The sequence below is a fragment of the Chrysochloris asiatica genome, unplaced genomic scaffold (assembly GCF_000296735.1).
Source record: "Chrysochloris asiatica unplaced genomic scaffold, ChrAsi1.0 scaffold00028, whole genome shotgun sequence".
NCBI lineage: Eukaryota > Metazoa > Chordata > Mammalia > Afrosoricida > Chrysochloridae > Chrysochloris > Chrysochloris asiatica.
The window spans coordinates 8802787-8819821 of record NW_006408546.1 but is presented as its reverse complement, the minus strand read 5'-3'; the positions used below and the strand labels follow the sequence as shown (position 1 = coordinate 8819821).

General features: G+C 42.0%; 1 protein-coding gene across 1 annotated transcript in view; it reads left to right on the top strand.

Annotated features, from left to right (window-relative positions):
• SLCO2A1 (solute carrier organic anion transporter family, member 2A1) overlaps window positions 1-17035 on the top strand; it is a 74702-nt gene that overhangs the window by 13250 nt on the left and 44417 nt on the right. The window contains exon 3 of the mRNA XM_006846642.1: window positions 5199-5361. Coding sequence (XP_006846705.1) covers window positions 5199-5361 — 163 coding nt within the window. The remainder of the gene's footprint in view (window positions 1-5198; window positions 5362-17035) is intronic.

The following is a 17035-nucleotide window of genomic DNA, read 5'->3' as shown; positions in this document are numbered from 1 at the left end:
CCTTGAAGCAGTTGGTAGAATTCTTCAATTTCATCATCATTGGCTTTAGGGCCTGGCTCATAATAGTGATACTTATGTGTAGGTGTATGGATATTATTCTATCAAAGACAGCATTTTTCTTCAAAATAGATCTTGAAATATTATTTTTGAAGATGAATATGATGCCACTTCTCTTGAATTTGTGGTTCCTGGTATAGTAAATCATGTGATTTTCAGGTTCAAAATGGCCATTATCAGTTCATTTCAGCTCACTAATGCCTAGGATATTGATCTCTATGTATTTCATGTCATTTGACAACTTCCAATTTTCTTAGATTTATACTCCGTACATTCCATATTAATGGATGTTGGTAGCTGTTTCTCCTCATTTTGAGTTGCACCCCATCACAACTTTCCTCCTATCACATCAACATGGTCAACTCTACATTGAGAAGGCAGCTCTTCCTCAGTCGTAATTTGAAGTCGTCTGACTCTCCTTCCTAGTCTGTCTTAGTCTGGAAGTTCAGCTAAAGCCTGTCCACCATGGGTGAACCTGCTTCTATTTAAAATAGTGGTAGCATAGTTGTCAGTATCAAAGCAGCATGCAAGCCACCACATTATGACAAACTGACAGATGTGTGGTGGAATATGTTGTTGTTGTTGAGTGCTGTTGAGTTGGTTCTGACCCAGCGACCCTGTACAGAGTTTCCAAGGAGCAGCAGGTGAGTTTGAATCACCAAACTTTTGGTTCAAACTGACTTTGCAGTTTCCACCAGGGAGCCACACCAGGACTCCCTGATGGAATATTCATATAGACATATGGAATAAAATTAAGAACCTAGAAATAAACCCCATACATCTATGGTCAACTGATTTTTGACAAGGTTGCTAAGTCCATTTGATGGGGAAAAAGAGTCTCTTCAAGAAATGGTGCTAGGAAAATTAGATTTCCATATGCAGAAAAATGAAACAAGATTCATGCCCCACAGCATAAAAAGAAAAAATTCAAACATATTAGGGCCCCAAACATGCAAATTAAAAAATAATATTCTCAGAAGTATAGCTGAGACAATGCAGTCAGGCCTAGCTTTCAACAATGGATTATCTAATATAATAACAAAAGCACAAACAGTAAAATAAGTAAATAAAACCTCATAAAATTAGAAATCTTTGTCCATCAAGAAATAAGAAGACAAGTTACTGAGATGATATATTCAGAAACCATATATCTGACAAGAGTTTAATAACCAAAATACATATTAAACATCAACAACTTAACAGCAAAAAGACAAATAATTCAATGATAGAATGGGCAAAGAACTCAAGTAGACATGTCATCAAAGAAGACATTGAAATTGCCACCAAACACATGCAAAGATGCTCAGCATCATTAGCCTTAAAAGAGATGCAAATCACGGGTCTGGTTAAAAGAGATGGGGAGAAGATTCTTATGATTCAAAGTGAATAATTGTTATCAAGACTAATTGCAGCTGTCACAATTGTAAAGGTAGAAGTTTTGTAACAAAAACAGGGTAGTGATTAATTTTATAGTCCAAAAACAAAGGACCCTAGTACCATCAAGGGAGAAGAGCACAAGCGGAATACGAGACTTTATCCAGAGAAGCAGCCATACCAGAGATGGAGGCAGTGATGGGGACATGGAGAGAGGAAGCAGCTGAGGACTCTAGATTCATGGGAAGAGTGGGACTAAGAAATAATGACCAGGAGGTAGACTTGTAGAATGTGCCCTTTGGAGCTATAAATTATTATATATATGCCTGAGTGGTTGTTGTTTTTAAAAAAGAGCTAAAGTGAATAGAGAAATACTGTTAACTGATGGTACATGGAGGGGATTATAATCATGGTAATGAAAAAAGGTGTATGACTTTGTTGAATGTAAAACTGATGATCTGCCCCGTAAACTTTCACTCAATCCACAATAAAAACCCTAAAAAAAGAACAAAAAGAGATGCAAAATCAAAGTCACACTGCTCACCCTATTTCACTATCACTAGGATTGCTAAATTGAAAAATCAGAAAATAGCAAATGTTGGTGAGGCTGTGGAGAAATTGGAACCCTTTCCATAGGAGCCCTAGACAGGGTTGCTATGAGTTGAAACTGACTCGACAGCACTTAACATCACAATCCATTGCTGGTGGCAATGCAAAATGGTACAGTTATTGTGGGGGGGGGGGATGCATTGGTTCCTCATTAAACTAAAACTAGAACTATCATGGCGGTGTGCTGTGAAGTCAGTTCCTATTCATACTGACCCTGCACAGGGTTCCTGGCGCTGTATATCTTTACAGGAACAGACAGCCTTATCTTTATCCCAGTGAACTACCGGTAAGTTTCAAACTGATGATCTATGAGATTACAAGTCCTACTTGTAACCACTATACTATCAGAGCTTATTCTTGTTGTTGTTGTTAAGTGCCGTCGAGTCAGTTCTGACCCATAGCGACCCTGTATAGGGTTTCCAAGGAGAAGCTGGTGAGCTTGAACCACTGACCTTGCAGTTCAAATGACTTTGCAGTCTGGCTCATTAACCCAGAGCTCGTTATGACCCAGCAATTCAACTCCTGGGTATATACCTAAAAGACTTGAAAGCAGAGGCTCAGAGACTTGTACACTATTATTCATTGCTGCACTATTCACAATAACCAAAAGGTGGTAACAACGTTAATGTCCATTAACAGATGAATGGATAAACAAAATGTGGTCCATACATACAATGGAATACTACTCAGCCAATAGGAGAAATGAAGTCTTGATGCATAGCTGCAGTATGGATGGAGTTTGAATACATTATGCTTGAGATACATAAGCCAATCACACAAGAAACAAATATTGTATGACCTCACCTAAACAAAAAGACAAGAAAAGGCAAATGTATAGAGACCAAAGTTCTTTGGTGTTTACCAGGAATGTTAATGGTGATGGAAATTTTCATTAATTAAGGATAGGGTTTCACAGTCAATTAATATAATTGTTGCAAGTTGTAGACTTGTAGCAGTTGATATGGCAAAAATTGTATGATAGATATATTTACAACAATGACAAAAAAGAAAAAGAAAAAGTAGTTGCTGGGTTGCTTAGGTAAAACCAAATGCCTCGGGATTTGGTTACTTGGTTTGGAGATTTCGGGTCTCAGTTAATTGACCTAGTGATTTGTTTAGTGCTTCAATTCTTCATCTTAGTTAGTTGTGCAATGCCTGGTGTCTAAAAGCTTGCAAGTAGCCATCCGAGGCACAACAATTGGTCTCCATTCACCTGGAGCAATAGAGGAACAGAGTCAGGAGTACAGGTGTACGGTATAAAATGTGTGCGTGATTGCTCCTATGAACAACTGCCTCCTTTGCCATGAGAACTGGGTGGTGCCCAGTCACCGTTACTGAACATTTTGATCAAAGATTCCATAGCAGAATCCTCAACAAAAGGGAGAAATTGCAGAGCAGAATTTCAAATTCTCATTGACTCCAGACTTTCTAGACTCAGAGACATTGGATAAACCCCTGAAACTATTGCCCTAAAACCAAAAACATTCTTGAAGTCATCTTAAAACTAAGCAATGTTCTTGTTGTTGTTTAGTGCCGTGGAGTTGGTTCCAACTCATAACGACCCTTTATAGGGTTTCTGAGGAGCAGTAATTGGATTTGAATTGCTGACCTTGCAGTTCTAACGGATCTTGTGGTCCAGGGCCTATCCTACATTATACCATGACTTCAAAACTACACAACAGTTTTAGCTTATGTAGTAAAAAGAACTGCCTTCAGCATTATGCTCTTTCAAGAACAATAAGAGATCAAAGGAACCTTGCTGGCACAGTAGGTTACCTGTTGGACTGCTAACCACAGGGTGGGCAGTTCAAAACCCCCAAGCACTCCTTAGAAGAAATATGGTACAGGCATAAGATTTGCAGCAAAAGAAACCCTAGGGAACAGTTCTACTCGGCTTAATCAACCAGCTCAATCCTTAACCCATCATACCACCAAGTCTCCTTCAAGTAAGAGAATTGACTATTTACTAGCGATTTAATAATAAGTAAGTCATTGATGACCTTTGACAAGAGCCATCTACCAAAACTCAAGCCTCTGTTTGCTGAGACAGAGGCTCCCGCTCTCCAGCTGACAGGAGACTGGTGTGGACAGGGCAGGGACTATAGCTATTTACCATACAAGCGTCCATTAGTCCAGATGAACTTGCGTTCTGGGTCAGAGTATCATCTCCTTGGACAGTGACATGATTAGAAGCCTGCCTGCAGCTCCTTGATCATTTAAGACCTTGCTCATCAAGCTGAGTCTTCTGTTCCCTTCCGCGATTCTGACTGGAGCTTAGGAGAGCACCAGGGAACAACAGGAACGTAGAGACACAGATTGTGTAGCGCTCATTGCTCATTTTACAGAAGTGGAAACAGGCCCAGGGAGGGACAGGAACATGTTAGCCACAGAACTGGGCCAGAGACCCACTTCTCCCAAGAGGCAGTTGTTAAGTGCCATCAAATCAGTTCTGACTCATAGCGACCCTGTATGGGGTTTCTGAGGAAAAGCTGGTGAATTTAAACCATCAACTTTGTGGTTCAAACCAACCTTGAGGTTGAGTGCTTATCGTACAGTGCCACACAAGAGGCAGTAGACTGTTTTAAGACTCAGAGCTTTAAAGTCAGGCCAGCCATGCTGTGCTCAGCTCTTGGACTGACTGCTTTCTAACCTCATGGATGTTGGCAAACTATTTAATATTCTGAGCTCCAGTTTTGTCATCTGGAAATTGAGAGATAATGTATGATTAAATGAGGTAGTAAATGTTGCTTGATTATTATTCTGACTACCAACCAGAGTCTTTACAGAGTTTAATGAGGAAACATGTACTGTTCCAAGTGCCAGCCAGGATCCAAGGTTTCTTGGTTTTTGCCTCAAATGGTTTGGCCCTAAAATGGTTGAAACTTAGGTTATGAGTTTTTCATCATCTCCTGGTACTTACCATGTCTGGTCTCATAGGCTGAGGCCACTAAGGACTTCTGACAGTGGAGGGAAAGCTGAGATTACATGTTGGAGGCTCTCTGGGCAAGTCTGACAATGCAACTTTGCCCAGGCCGCAGCTGACACTGGGCACCCGCTAACCTCGCTGGTTTTCCTGAATGGAGTATAGACTGATTTACTCTGTATGTGGGTGAAGATGGGATTTCTGCTCTCACTCAGGCCCTCTGCTCTCTCCACAGATCAGCAATGCCATTCTCATTATCTTTGTCAGCTACTTTGGCAGCCGGGTGCATCGTCCTCGACTTATCGGCATCGGGGGCCTTCTCCTAGCTACAGGTGCCTTCTTCCTCACCCTTCCACACTTCCTCTCGGAGCCTTACCAGTACTCCTTGAGCAACTTCGGTGAGTGGCCTCCCAGCAGCAGAAGAAATGAGTGGACAGCTTACAAAGTTAATGGGGCACTCTTAGGGCAATGACATTCCACTCTGGGCCATTCCGCTCCCACCAGAAAGTTCCCTTGGCTTTTATTGTTTAGTATTACCACCCAACTTGTCTGAAGGTCAAACATACTGAAGTGTGTAGAGACATGGAACAGATATTCAAGCACTGGCTTATTGAGGAAGGAGTGTGACTTCCCTCTTCATCTCATTCTCTGCTTTACCATCTGGAAGATCCAAGCTCCACTGCCTGCAGACACTTGTGAGTGGTGCCTTCAGTGGAGCTTGGCATGATGAAGGTCAAAGCATAAACATGATGATTTTCATGGAGGATTAATCATAACTGTTCTTAGTATTTGAACATTCATCCATCTTTCTTGAGGTTACCCTACACCCTCATTTGATTCCCTGGATGCTTGTGAAGGGGAAAGAAAAAGAATGTAACAAGCCCATAGTGCTGAGAGACATCTCATACATTTAATTTCATCCTAATGATTGCAGTTCCTCAATTTAACATCATTTATTCCACTTCTCTCCTGTTCCCTGTGCTTCTTATTTTCATTCTTCCTTCCTTCCCAACCCTTCTGAACTTTGTCCTTGGGTAACTGCTGCCCCTTTTAACCTGAAGGTTGATCATTCTATGGTGTGTGCACCTCACTAGTGCTGTTATCCCACCTGTATACCAATCTATTGCTTGCCTGAAAATTGAGCCACAGGAGTGAGTTCAATTCTAGACCTAAAGGTATGACCCAGGGCTACAAGTTCAGGGTTTCATCAGTCCCTATCTGACCAGTAAGTCTGGTCATTTTTTTGTGATTTTGAGTTTTGTTCCACATTTTCTCCCACTCTATCCAGGACCTTCTAATGTGATCCCATTCAGGGCAGTTGATAGTGGTAGATGGGCACCATCTAGTTCTGGTCTCTGCATTGTGGAGACTGATGTTTGTGTGGTCCATTGTTCCATTGGACTAGTTGCTTCCATGAGTCATCAGTTTTCATCACACTACTTTCCTTCACAGAAGGAAAGTTTCCCAATTCTTAGACTTCATTGACATTGTACCTCTGGTTCTTAGTAACGTGTCCTATGGTAGGGTGAAATGTGTAAGGACTTTATAATATTTATAAACATGGTGTTGAATTTCCTTTTCTTTAATTTTTTTTTTTTTTTTAAGTTGGAAAAGTTCAAAATACTCATGTAACTAAGTCAAGGAAATAACAGACACCTATGCATTGACCCCACCAATTGTCTATGAGTTTGTCTGTGGTGGCTTATGTGTTGTTGCTGGAAGCTGAATCACTGATATTTTAAATACCACCAGGGTCACCCATGGTGAATAGATTTCAGTGGAGCTTTCAGACTAAGACAGATTAAGATGGAGAGGCAGACCATTTCTGAATGTTAGTCACTAAAAACCTCAGAAGTAGGAGTGCAACATTGTCAGAGATAGTGCTGGAAGATGAGCCCCTCAGGTTGGAAGGCACTGAAAATACAACTGGGGAAAAGCTGCATCCTCAGACTAGAGTTGACCTTGATTTGAATGGAGCAAAGCTTTCAGGACCTTCATTTGCTGGTGTGGCACAATTCAAAACAGAAAGAAACAGCTGCAAATGTCCTTTAATAATCAAACACAGAAATGAGTGAAGTATGAATCTAAGAAAATTGGAAGTTGTAAAAAATAAAATGGAAAGCATAAAGATTGATATACTTGGCATTAGTGAGCTGAAATGACTGGTATTAGCCATTTTGAATCTGACAAACATATGGTTTCACTATGCTGGGAATAATAAATTCATCTTCAGAAAGAACATTTCAAGAGTTATCTGGACGTACAGTGCTGTTGGTGATAGAATAATATCCACATGCTTACAAGGAATACCAGATAAAACAAATATTATTCAGATTTAGACACCAACTACTAAAGTCAATGATGATGTAATTGAAGAATTCAACCAACTTCTTCAGAAATTAATCAAACATGTAATCAAATATGTTGATCATTACTGACGATTGGAATGTGAAGGGTGGAAACAAACAAGTAGTATTGGTAATTGGAAAATATGGCCTTGGTGATAGAAACAATGATGGATATCACATGATAGAATTTTGCAAGATCAATGACTTATTCATTGAAAATATTTTCTACCAATAACATAAATAGTGACTATACACTTGGACCCTACCAGATGGAATACACAGGAACCAAAATGGCATATTCTGTGGGAAAAGACCATGGAGAAGCTCAATAGTGTCATTCTAAACAAGGCCATTGGCCAGATGGGGAACAGACCAGTAATTGCTGATATGCAAATTCAGGCTGAAGCTGAAGAAAATAAAAACAAGTACATGAAAGGCAAAATAAGACCTTGAGTGTTGTTGATGTTGTTATGTGCCATGGAGTCAGTTCCGACACACAGTGATATCCCAATTGAGTTTAGAGACCATCTCAAGAACAAATTTTATGCATTAGATACTAATGACCAAAGACCAGAAGAATTGTGGGATGACATGAAGAAAACAAAATGTCATTTAAAAGATAGGAAAGAAATGAAAGACCAATATAGATGTCAGAAGAGACTCTGAAACTTGCTCTTGAATATAGAGAAGCTAAAGCTACTGGAAAAAGTAATTAAATAAAATGCTGAACAGGAAATTTCAAAGGGCAACTGGACAAGATTAAGTCAAATATTATAATGAAATGTGCAAAGACCTGGAGTTAGAAAACCAAAAAGGAAGAACATGCCCAGCATTTCTAAAGCTGCAAGATCTTAAGGAAAAATTCAACTCTAAACTTGCAGTACTGAATTATTCTATGGGCAAAATATTGGATGATACACAAAGCATCAAAAGAAGATGAGAAGAATACATAGAGTCACTGTACCAAAAAAAATTGGTCGATGGCTCAACCATTTCAAGAAGTGTAATGCTGTAGGATAAGTTCTGGACTGCTAACCACAAGGTGAGTGGTTCAGACCCACCAGTTCTCCTCAAAAATCCTATACAAGATCACTAAGAGTTAGAACCAACTCTACTACACTTAACAACAACAACAACAAATATGATTAAGAACCTGTAGTGTTGAAGGAAGCTGCACCGAAGACATTGGCAAAAAAGCAAAGCATTGATGGAATACAAATTGAAATGTTTCTACAAATTGATACAATGCTGGAGGCCCTCACTTGTCTTTGCCAAGAAATTTTGCTAATTGGAAGAGATTCATATTTGTGCCCATTCCAGTGAAAAGCACAAATCATTGAACTATATTATTATCACATGCAAGTAAAAGTTTGCAGAACATAATTCAGAAATGATTGCTGCCAGAAATTCAAGCTGAATTCAGAAGAAAATGTGGAACTACTGCTGCCATCAGATGGATCTTGGTTGAAAGCGGAGAATACCAGAAAGATGCTCACTAGGCAAAAACATTCTTGTGTGTGGATCACAACAAACGATGGGTAACATTACAGAGTGGTTATTCCAGAACAATTAATTGTGCTCATGAGGAACGTATACACAGACCAAGAGGCAGTTGTTAGAACATAACAAGGGGATACTAAACGGTTTAAAATCAGGAAAGGTATGCACTAGCTATGCACTAGGGTTATTTCCTTTCACCATACGTATTCAGTCTGTACACTGAGCAAATAATCTGAGAAACTGGATTATATGGAGAAGAGTGTGGCATCAGGATTGGAGGAAGACTCATGAACAACCATTGTATCATATGCAGATGATATAACCTAGTTTGTTGGAAGTGAAGAGGATTTAAATACTGTTGAAGATCAAAGACTACAGCCTTCAGTGTGGATTGCACCTCAATGTAAAGAAAAGAAAATCCTCAACACTAGAACAATAAATAACATCATGGTAAATGGAGAAAGTTTGAAGTTGCCCTAGACTTTGTTTTGCTAGACCTACAATCAACACTCATGGAAGCAGCAGTCCAGAAATCAAATGGCATATTGCACTAGGCAAATCTGCTGCACACGACCTTTTTAAAGTATAAAAAAGCTACGATAACTGTTTGAGTACTGAGGTGCACCTACTCCTAGGTGTGGTAATTTTCACATGCATGTGAAAGCTGGACAATGAATCAGAAAGACTGTAGGAGAGTCAGTGTGTTTGAATTCTGGTGCTGGCAAAGAATTTTGAAAGTACCTCAGACCGCCAGAAGAACAAACAGATCTGTCTTGGAAGAAGCACAGCCAAAATTCTCCTTAGAAGCAAGGATGGCAAGACTTCGCCTCTCATTCTTTGGACATGTTGTCACAAGGAATGCATCCTTGGAGAAGAACATATGCTTGGTAAAATAACGGGTCAACAGGAAAGAGAAAGACCCCTATCAAGATGGACTGACCCAGTGGCAAGAACAATTGGCTCAAACATAACCACAGTTGTGAGGATGGCACAGGCCTGGGATGTGTTTAGTTTTGTTGTGCCTAGGATTGCCACGAGTCATATTTTGTTGTGTGCCTTCAAGTTGGTTCCAACTCACAGCGATCCTGTATAGTGTTTCTGAGAGTGACTGATGAATTTGGACTGCCATCCTTGCAGCTAGCATGGTTAGCAGTCCAGTGCTTATCCTACAGCAGCACACAAGGGTCAACCCCATGCGTCATAACCTCTCTTTTATAGTTTCTATTGTTTTTTGTGGTACTGGATAAGCAATGGACTGCTAACCACAAGGCCAGCAGTTAAAATCAACTAGCTTCTTCTGAGAAACCATAAATGGGGTTGCTATGAGTCAGAATGGACTTGACTACACTTAACAACAGCATTGTTATTCTTCACTGCATCCTAGGATATTTTCTAAGTATGTTTTTTGATTCACTTAAGTCTCTCTCCAGCTCTGTTCATCTGATGTTCATCTTGCCCTTTACATTGTAAATGTTAATGGCTCTCTTTATTTTGCTAGTTTCGAAAAGTTCTTGTAATAGTTTTCAGATCTGCCTGTCCTGTTTTCATGGTTTCGTGTTTCCATGGTACCTCTTTCTACTTTGATTTCTTAAATTATTTTAAACATATTCATTTTATAGTTTCAGATTATTCTATTTAGAGTCTGCTTGAACTGGAAGATTTTTTTCTTTGTATGTTGTGTTATGTATGACTGTAAGATCATTTTCAGTGGGATTTTTCCCCTACAAGAATCCTGTCTGGGCAGGATTGTTGAAATAGTTCAACAGAGTGGTTTTGAATTTATTCTTTGTAAAGGAGTGTAGGAATCAGCCAGTTGGTATTGTAAGGAGCAGTAGTCTGTAAATGTTCAGTCCATAATTGCTCATCCTCAATCCAGGGCATTAGAGTTGAGGATGTGGATGAATGAGCTACCCAGGGATAGGCTGAGGGAATAATAGATTCTGTTATTGTTGTTGTTAAGTGCTGTTGAGTTGGTTCCAACTTACAGTGACCCTGTTTGGGGTTTCCAAGGAGCTGCTGGTGAGCTTGAGCCACTGATCTTACTCTTCAAACCGATATTGCAGTCCAGCACATTAACCCACAGAGCCACACCAGGACTCCTTTAATAAATTCTAGTTTGTTTAAAAATCAAGCCATTTTTTAGTCAGCTATACAAACCAAGTTCAAGAGATTAATCCTTTTGAATGATAGAAGGGATTTCTTTATTGTAAGACTTACGGAGGTGGGTGGGAGTGAATAGGTGGCTGGAATGGAAAAGGAATAGGGTGGGGACAGGGACATCTGAAGATGAAATGTCTACTAGGTTCTGTTCACTGGAGTCTTTCTCCCACTTCTCCATTAATCACCAGTGAACTAGTCATTTCTCATAAATCCGCTGTAACCTCGGCTCTCCTATGGACTGTTTAAAGGCTATGCCCTACATCAAGTAGGCACAGGATGAGAGAGACATTAATCCAGTAGTCTCACTATGCTATTTCTCCTCTGCAGTCTAGACTAGGGCCTTAAGCAGCTCTAAAACAGAGTCAGGAGTGCTGGCCACTCTCACAGATAGATGTGTGGCCAAGTCCACCACATTGTCCTCTCTCCAGAACCACAATCCATGCATTCCTCATTAACATGAAGACTGAGCTAATGAAATCAACAAAGGAGCCTAGGGTACTGGGGCCAGGCCAAGGGGAAGGCACTCTGCCAGGTACCACATATTGTGTAGCCTGCTCAGTCTGGCAGGTCGGGCCCCCTGGGACCTGGGCCCACATCCCAATGGCATTTGCTTTGCACAGACCAACCACAGGAGAATCGTCAGGATAGCGCTCTGAAAGGAGTCCTTTTGCTTCTTGTTAGGGAACTGTTTATCAGCTTGGTTTCAGCTCACCATGATCCTCTACTAATCAAAGGGACAGATTCTAGCTTTCAGACCTTGGCCTAAGTTCTCTTCACAATACTCTGCTGAAGAAGACAGAAGGGATCAGTGAGAGGGACAAGACAGCTTGCCTCTCAGAATTGCAGGGAGGAATCACAAGCCAAAAGAGTAGACTTTTTTCTTATGGTTGCTCATTTTATTTATGTAAATTCTAATTGCAATAGTAGGCTCCAGTAGCCTTCCTCGCTTTGTCTGAGATCTGAGCAGCAGCTCAAGTCTGAGCTGCCTTCAGGGCATCTTCCTGGCTCTAGGGTGTATGGTGAGAAGGAGTTGGGCAATGAAACTAGGTCCTGGGATTTACCTGGGGCTGTGTGTACTAGGTGCCAATGCAGCATGAGCATGTGTTATGTTAATACGTGCAAAATAAAAATATTTATAAAATCTCACTTCATGGGAAAAGTTTGAGATGTGATTCCTACTGCCAACATATTCCTATGGGAACTCAAGTTTTGAATTATGCAAAGTTGGCAGGACAAATGTGTTTTATTAAATGTACCACCCTGACTAGTATAGTGAATCTGAACCAGTTCTGGAGTGAAGACAGTCCTTGGTCCAAATCTGGGCTTGGAAACTCCGTAACAGCAGGACCTTGGGCAGTGTCCTCCATGGATCTGAGTCTGAGTCTTAGTCTAAATTTCTCCACATGTAAAACAGATACATGAGAAACACTCCCTCACAGGGCTAAGAGGATGCACCTTCATAATTGAGCCCAGAGGCTGACCTGTACAACAGCCATTAAGTGGTGGTCCTGCTACTCTTGATGGTGGCGACAATGCATGTGTGATGTTGAATAAAGCATTGAGTCTTCAGGGTCCAAGTGAGGAAGCACTGTGCTTCCTGTGAAGAACTGGATTCTGACAACTCCTGGCTGATGGGCTGAGGGCCTGGGGTCATCTGAAGGCAGCTTCTTCATTCTCATAGTAGGCCTTCTGCTCTGGGCCCTGATAGCGTCCTGCCATATATTCCATAAGATATTTTTCAGTTGAAGCTTAGACTGCTGTTCTGTTTTTTCCCAAATCAGTTTGAGTGTAATGGGAACAACCTGGTGTAACGGGAAGGGCATGGACTTCAACATTGAAATCCCAGCTCAGTCATTTACTTACTGTCTTTGTTTTTTAGTGTAGTTATACCACAAATAGTGGTGGCCTGGTAGGGCATTGTAGGATAAGAATTGGACTGTTAACCACAAGACTGGCAGTTCAAAGCAACCATCCACTCCTCAGACACCCTTTACAGGGTCGCTGTGAGTTGGAACTGACTTGACAGCACTTAACAACAACACCAATAAGGAGCCCTGGTGGTGCAGTGGTTAAATGCTTGGCTGCCAATCAAAAGCTTGGTGGTTCGAACCCACCAGTTTATGGGAGAAAGCTGTCAGTCGCCTTTGGGAAAGGTGGCAGCCTTGGAAACCCTTTGGGGGCAGTTCTATGCTGTCCTATCAGGTTGCTATGAGGCAGAACCAACTCAAAGGCAACGGGTTTGGTTTTGGGTTGATTTATAGCACAAATACCTCAAGTGAATGCCTTTAAAAAAAAAAAAAAAAAAAACAGTTTCTCACAGTTCAGGAGACTAGTCCCTCTTTGTCGACCTCAGTTTCTGTTGTGTGTGCCAATGAGTTGAATCTAACTCACAGCAATTCTATTGGACAGAGTAGAAGTGCCCCACAGGGGTTTTTTTTTTAAGGCTGTAATCTTTATAGGAGCAGATCGCTGTGTCTTTTCTCCTACAGAGTCACTGGTAGGTTTGAACCCAATGACCCTTTGGTTAGTAGCCAAGCATTTAACCACTGTGCCACCAGGTCTCTTGTTTTTTCAACTTCTAGCATGGCGCTATAGGATAAGCACTGAACTGCGCTAAACACAAGGTCAGAGGTTCAAACCCATCCGCTGCTCCTTGGAAACCCTATACATGGTCTCTATAAATCAGAACTAACTCGAGATGGTATAGTAATCAGAAAATCTTTGGAGTTCCTGGGCTTATAGATTCATCTGCCTCCGTCTTCTTAAGACATAGTCTGTCTTCCCTTGAAGTGCTTGCTTCTGTGTCTAATCTGCTCTTTGTAGAACTCAGAAGTGGCAAAGTTTAGGATACCCCCTATGCCTATGGACATGCTAATATAATAAAGACAAACAAAAGCCCCATTTCCAAGTGGAATTATAGCCATAGGTATTTTGGGAGTCAGATTCAATCCATAATATTTGCCTAGTCTCCTTAGAACTACTTCATCTTGCTGAACCTCAATTTCTTACCCCTCCCAAAAAAAGGCAACAACAATGTACTCACTTCTAGAATGTCCCAAGGCTAAAACCAAACCTGTTCTCCTATGTTGAGTCCTACTCATGGTGACCCCATGTGTGTGGATTAGAACCAGGCTCCATAGGATTTTCTTGAATGTGCCCTTTCAGAAGTACATAACCAGTCCTCTATTCCAAGAAGCCTCTGAGTGGGTTCAAACTGCCAGCCAAGCATTTAGCCATCTGTGCCAGCAAGACTCCTTAAAGAGTAAAATTGAGATGAAATAAAATAGGTGAAGTGACTGGCAGTTCAGCACATTTCTCTTTTCCTGAACTTGTTGTGGTGTTTGAAATTCATTGTTCGTGAGTCATGACCCCCAGACCTATTACCATGTGTTGAATGATGATTTCTTCCTGTTGGAGCAAAGCTGCTCCAGAAATGAACATGGGAAATGAAGAGTAACTATGTGTTTTAGGAAAAAGAATTACAGAAAGGCTGATCATTGTGGGAATCCCAGAGACCTTTAACAACTAATTGCTAATTTTAAAAAGGCTGTGCAGACAGTTATGAATGTTTAGATTTTCTAAATGTCAGTGGGGTCCGGAAATGTGCCCTGGCGCCTTTAGAGAAAAGACGAGGTACCCAGCCAAAACCTCCACGACCGCTTCTGGAAGGCACGAGAGCTTTTCTCAGATGGGAAGTAGGCCAGTGGGAGACCAGTTCTCCCAGGAGATAAGAGTCTGTGGAAACTCGTGTCTGGTAGGAATAGGTGTAACCTGGGGAAGATGCTACAGCCAAGTACAAAGGGAAGTCTGTCCACATGCACACAGTGGACACAGGAAGCTTCCAACAGAAAAGCACGGGATTTACTTTTGGTGACATCCAGAAAAAGAAAGGACAGAGTCACTTTCTGGATCTGTAGTCCTGAAACTGCCAGCATTCCAGATCCTATTTACTCATCCCAAGGGTGTACCTGGGAAGGAAGGCAGTGGGAATGCTTAGGGTGGGGAAGTCTTGGAGTCTTGAGTGAGTACAGTTCCTTCATCAGTGGGGCATACACAGACCAAAAATCAGTTGCCCAGTTCCCAGAAAAGAAATGATACTGCTCAGCCACGTTTGATATGCAGGACCTTGTAACTGAGGAGACTGCTTATGAACTCTGAGCTCAGTGAATGTGCTGGGAAGTGGTGGCTAAAGTGAAGGGCACCTAGCGTGCAGAGGAGCGTGTGGGTGGTTGTAGAGCAATTATGTAGAGATCTGTGTATCAAGGGGGTGTTTCAGTGTGTGAGAAATTGAGTGTGGTAAGGAGGTGTACTCCTGTGCATAAGGTCGCTATGAGTCGGTAGTGACTTGATGGCACCTAACAACAACAATAAACAAGGAGGTGTATGGTTGTAGAGGGGAGGTGGAATATGTGGAGAGAGCGGGGGTGGGGTGGGGGGAAATATGCAGGTGTGTGTAGGGTGAAGGTGGGAGATAATATGTGAAGGGGAAAGTGGAGGTGGGGAGGATGGGTGGGTTGTGGAGGGGAAAGTGTGTGTATGTGTGGTGAATGTGTACAGGGTGGGATGGAGAGTGTATATGAGGGGTGTAAATAAGTGTATATGTGTGTGCAAATGGGTGTGTGGTTGGTATGGAAGTTGTATAACCTGGCCAGTTGGATCTACTTAACCTTGAAAAGGAAAACAAGAGGTGAGATCACAAACATGTGGGTGTTGTTAATATCACTGAGAGAAAAGGAGGCTCAGAGGAGTAGAAGAAAACCCGATGAGATTTGATGTGGAACATTTTTATACATCAGCACTGGACTGTGAACTACAAGGTTGGCAGTTCAAACCTACCAACTGCTCCTCACACAGGGTTGCTATGAGTCGGAACTGGCTCAACAGCGCTTAACAACAACAACAACAATATATGAAAGGACAGAAACAAGCCCCGAGAAATGATACAGAACACTAGGGGAAGGCCAGGAAAGGGTGAAGGGCAGTGGATTAACAGGCATCCTTCATGGCAATGGTGTCTCGGCCTCTCAGAAGGCAAGCGCAACTGGTATAAAAGAAGTTGGCTCTCTACCAGGCCCTCCTAACACATCTTTTTTGGGGCAAGTCATTAATCCCTTCTTGGCTAGCCTGGAAATACAACCCTTGTACCCCTCCTGTTCTTCAGAGCAGGCCTGAGTTGGGTACCTGAGTCTGGTCCTTGCCCCCCAGCATTTTCTCTTGGATGCATCAAATCATTGAGCCCATTTTGGGGCGAGGCCAGGAGGCAACCGTTGTCCGTCTTCTCCAGGGGCACAGATGGATTGTGTCTCAGGCCCACCGTCGGGTGTGGGGAGGGTCTTTTTGGGAGAGTCAGTATCCAGGTTGTAAAAGGAAGCCTGGTAACTGCTCTGATGGCTTTGGACATCTGGGAAAACTGTTGGAGAGTCAGGAATACCCTACAGAAGCAGGATGTAGCCTCCTGTCCCACTGGGAGGTAGGACTTGAGAAAACAATTGATCCTCCCTGAAGACTCTCTGAATAGAAGGAGAGAACTTTCTGCTCTTGTTGCTGTGCTCAGTACAGCCAGAGCCACTGACTATGCCCAGATACCTCCTATGGCCCAAGGCTTGAAATGGAAACCACTGGGTACCTTTAGTGGTCTGCTACCCACCAGAAGTCCTGTGTGATGCTACTGTATAAACACTGGACTGCTAAGCACAAGGTTGGTGGTTCAAACCCACCAGCCATTCCTTGGAAACCCTATACAGGGTTGCTATGAGTCAGAACCAACTCGATGGCACTTAACACCAACACCCACTAGGAGGGGAATCAGCAAGGGCAGTTCCTTTCTCTCAGGAACCAAGGGACTTTTCAGGATCCATGGATCTGATTAGCATCCTTCAAGAAGGATATGAGGAAGAACAAACAAGATGGCGGATCGGGTGGACGTATAGCAGAGAGCTCTGCCAACAACAACACAGAATACCCGAACAAGCAGGCTCAGGGGATGGTCCCAGAACTCTGAACCACATATAAAGGAATACTTAGAAGGTTGGAAGGCTCACAGCTGGGGGAATTTGTGGCAGAA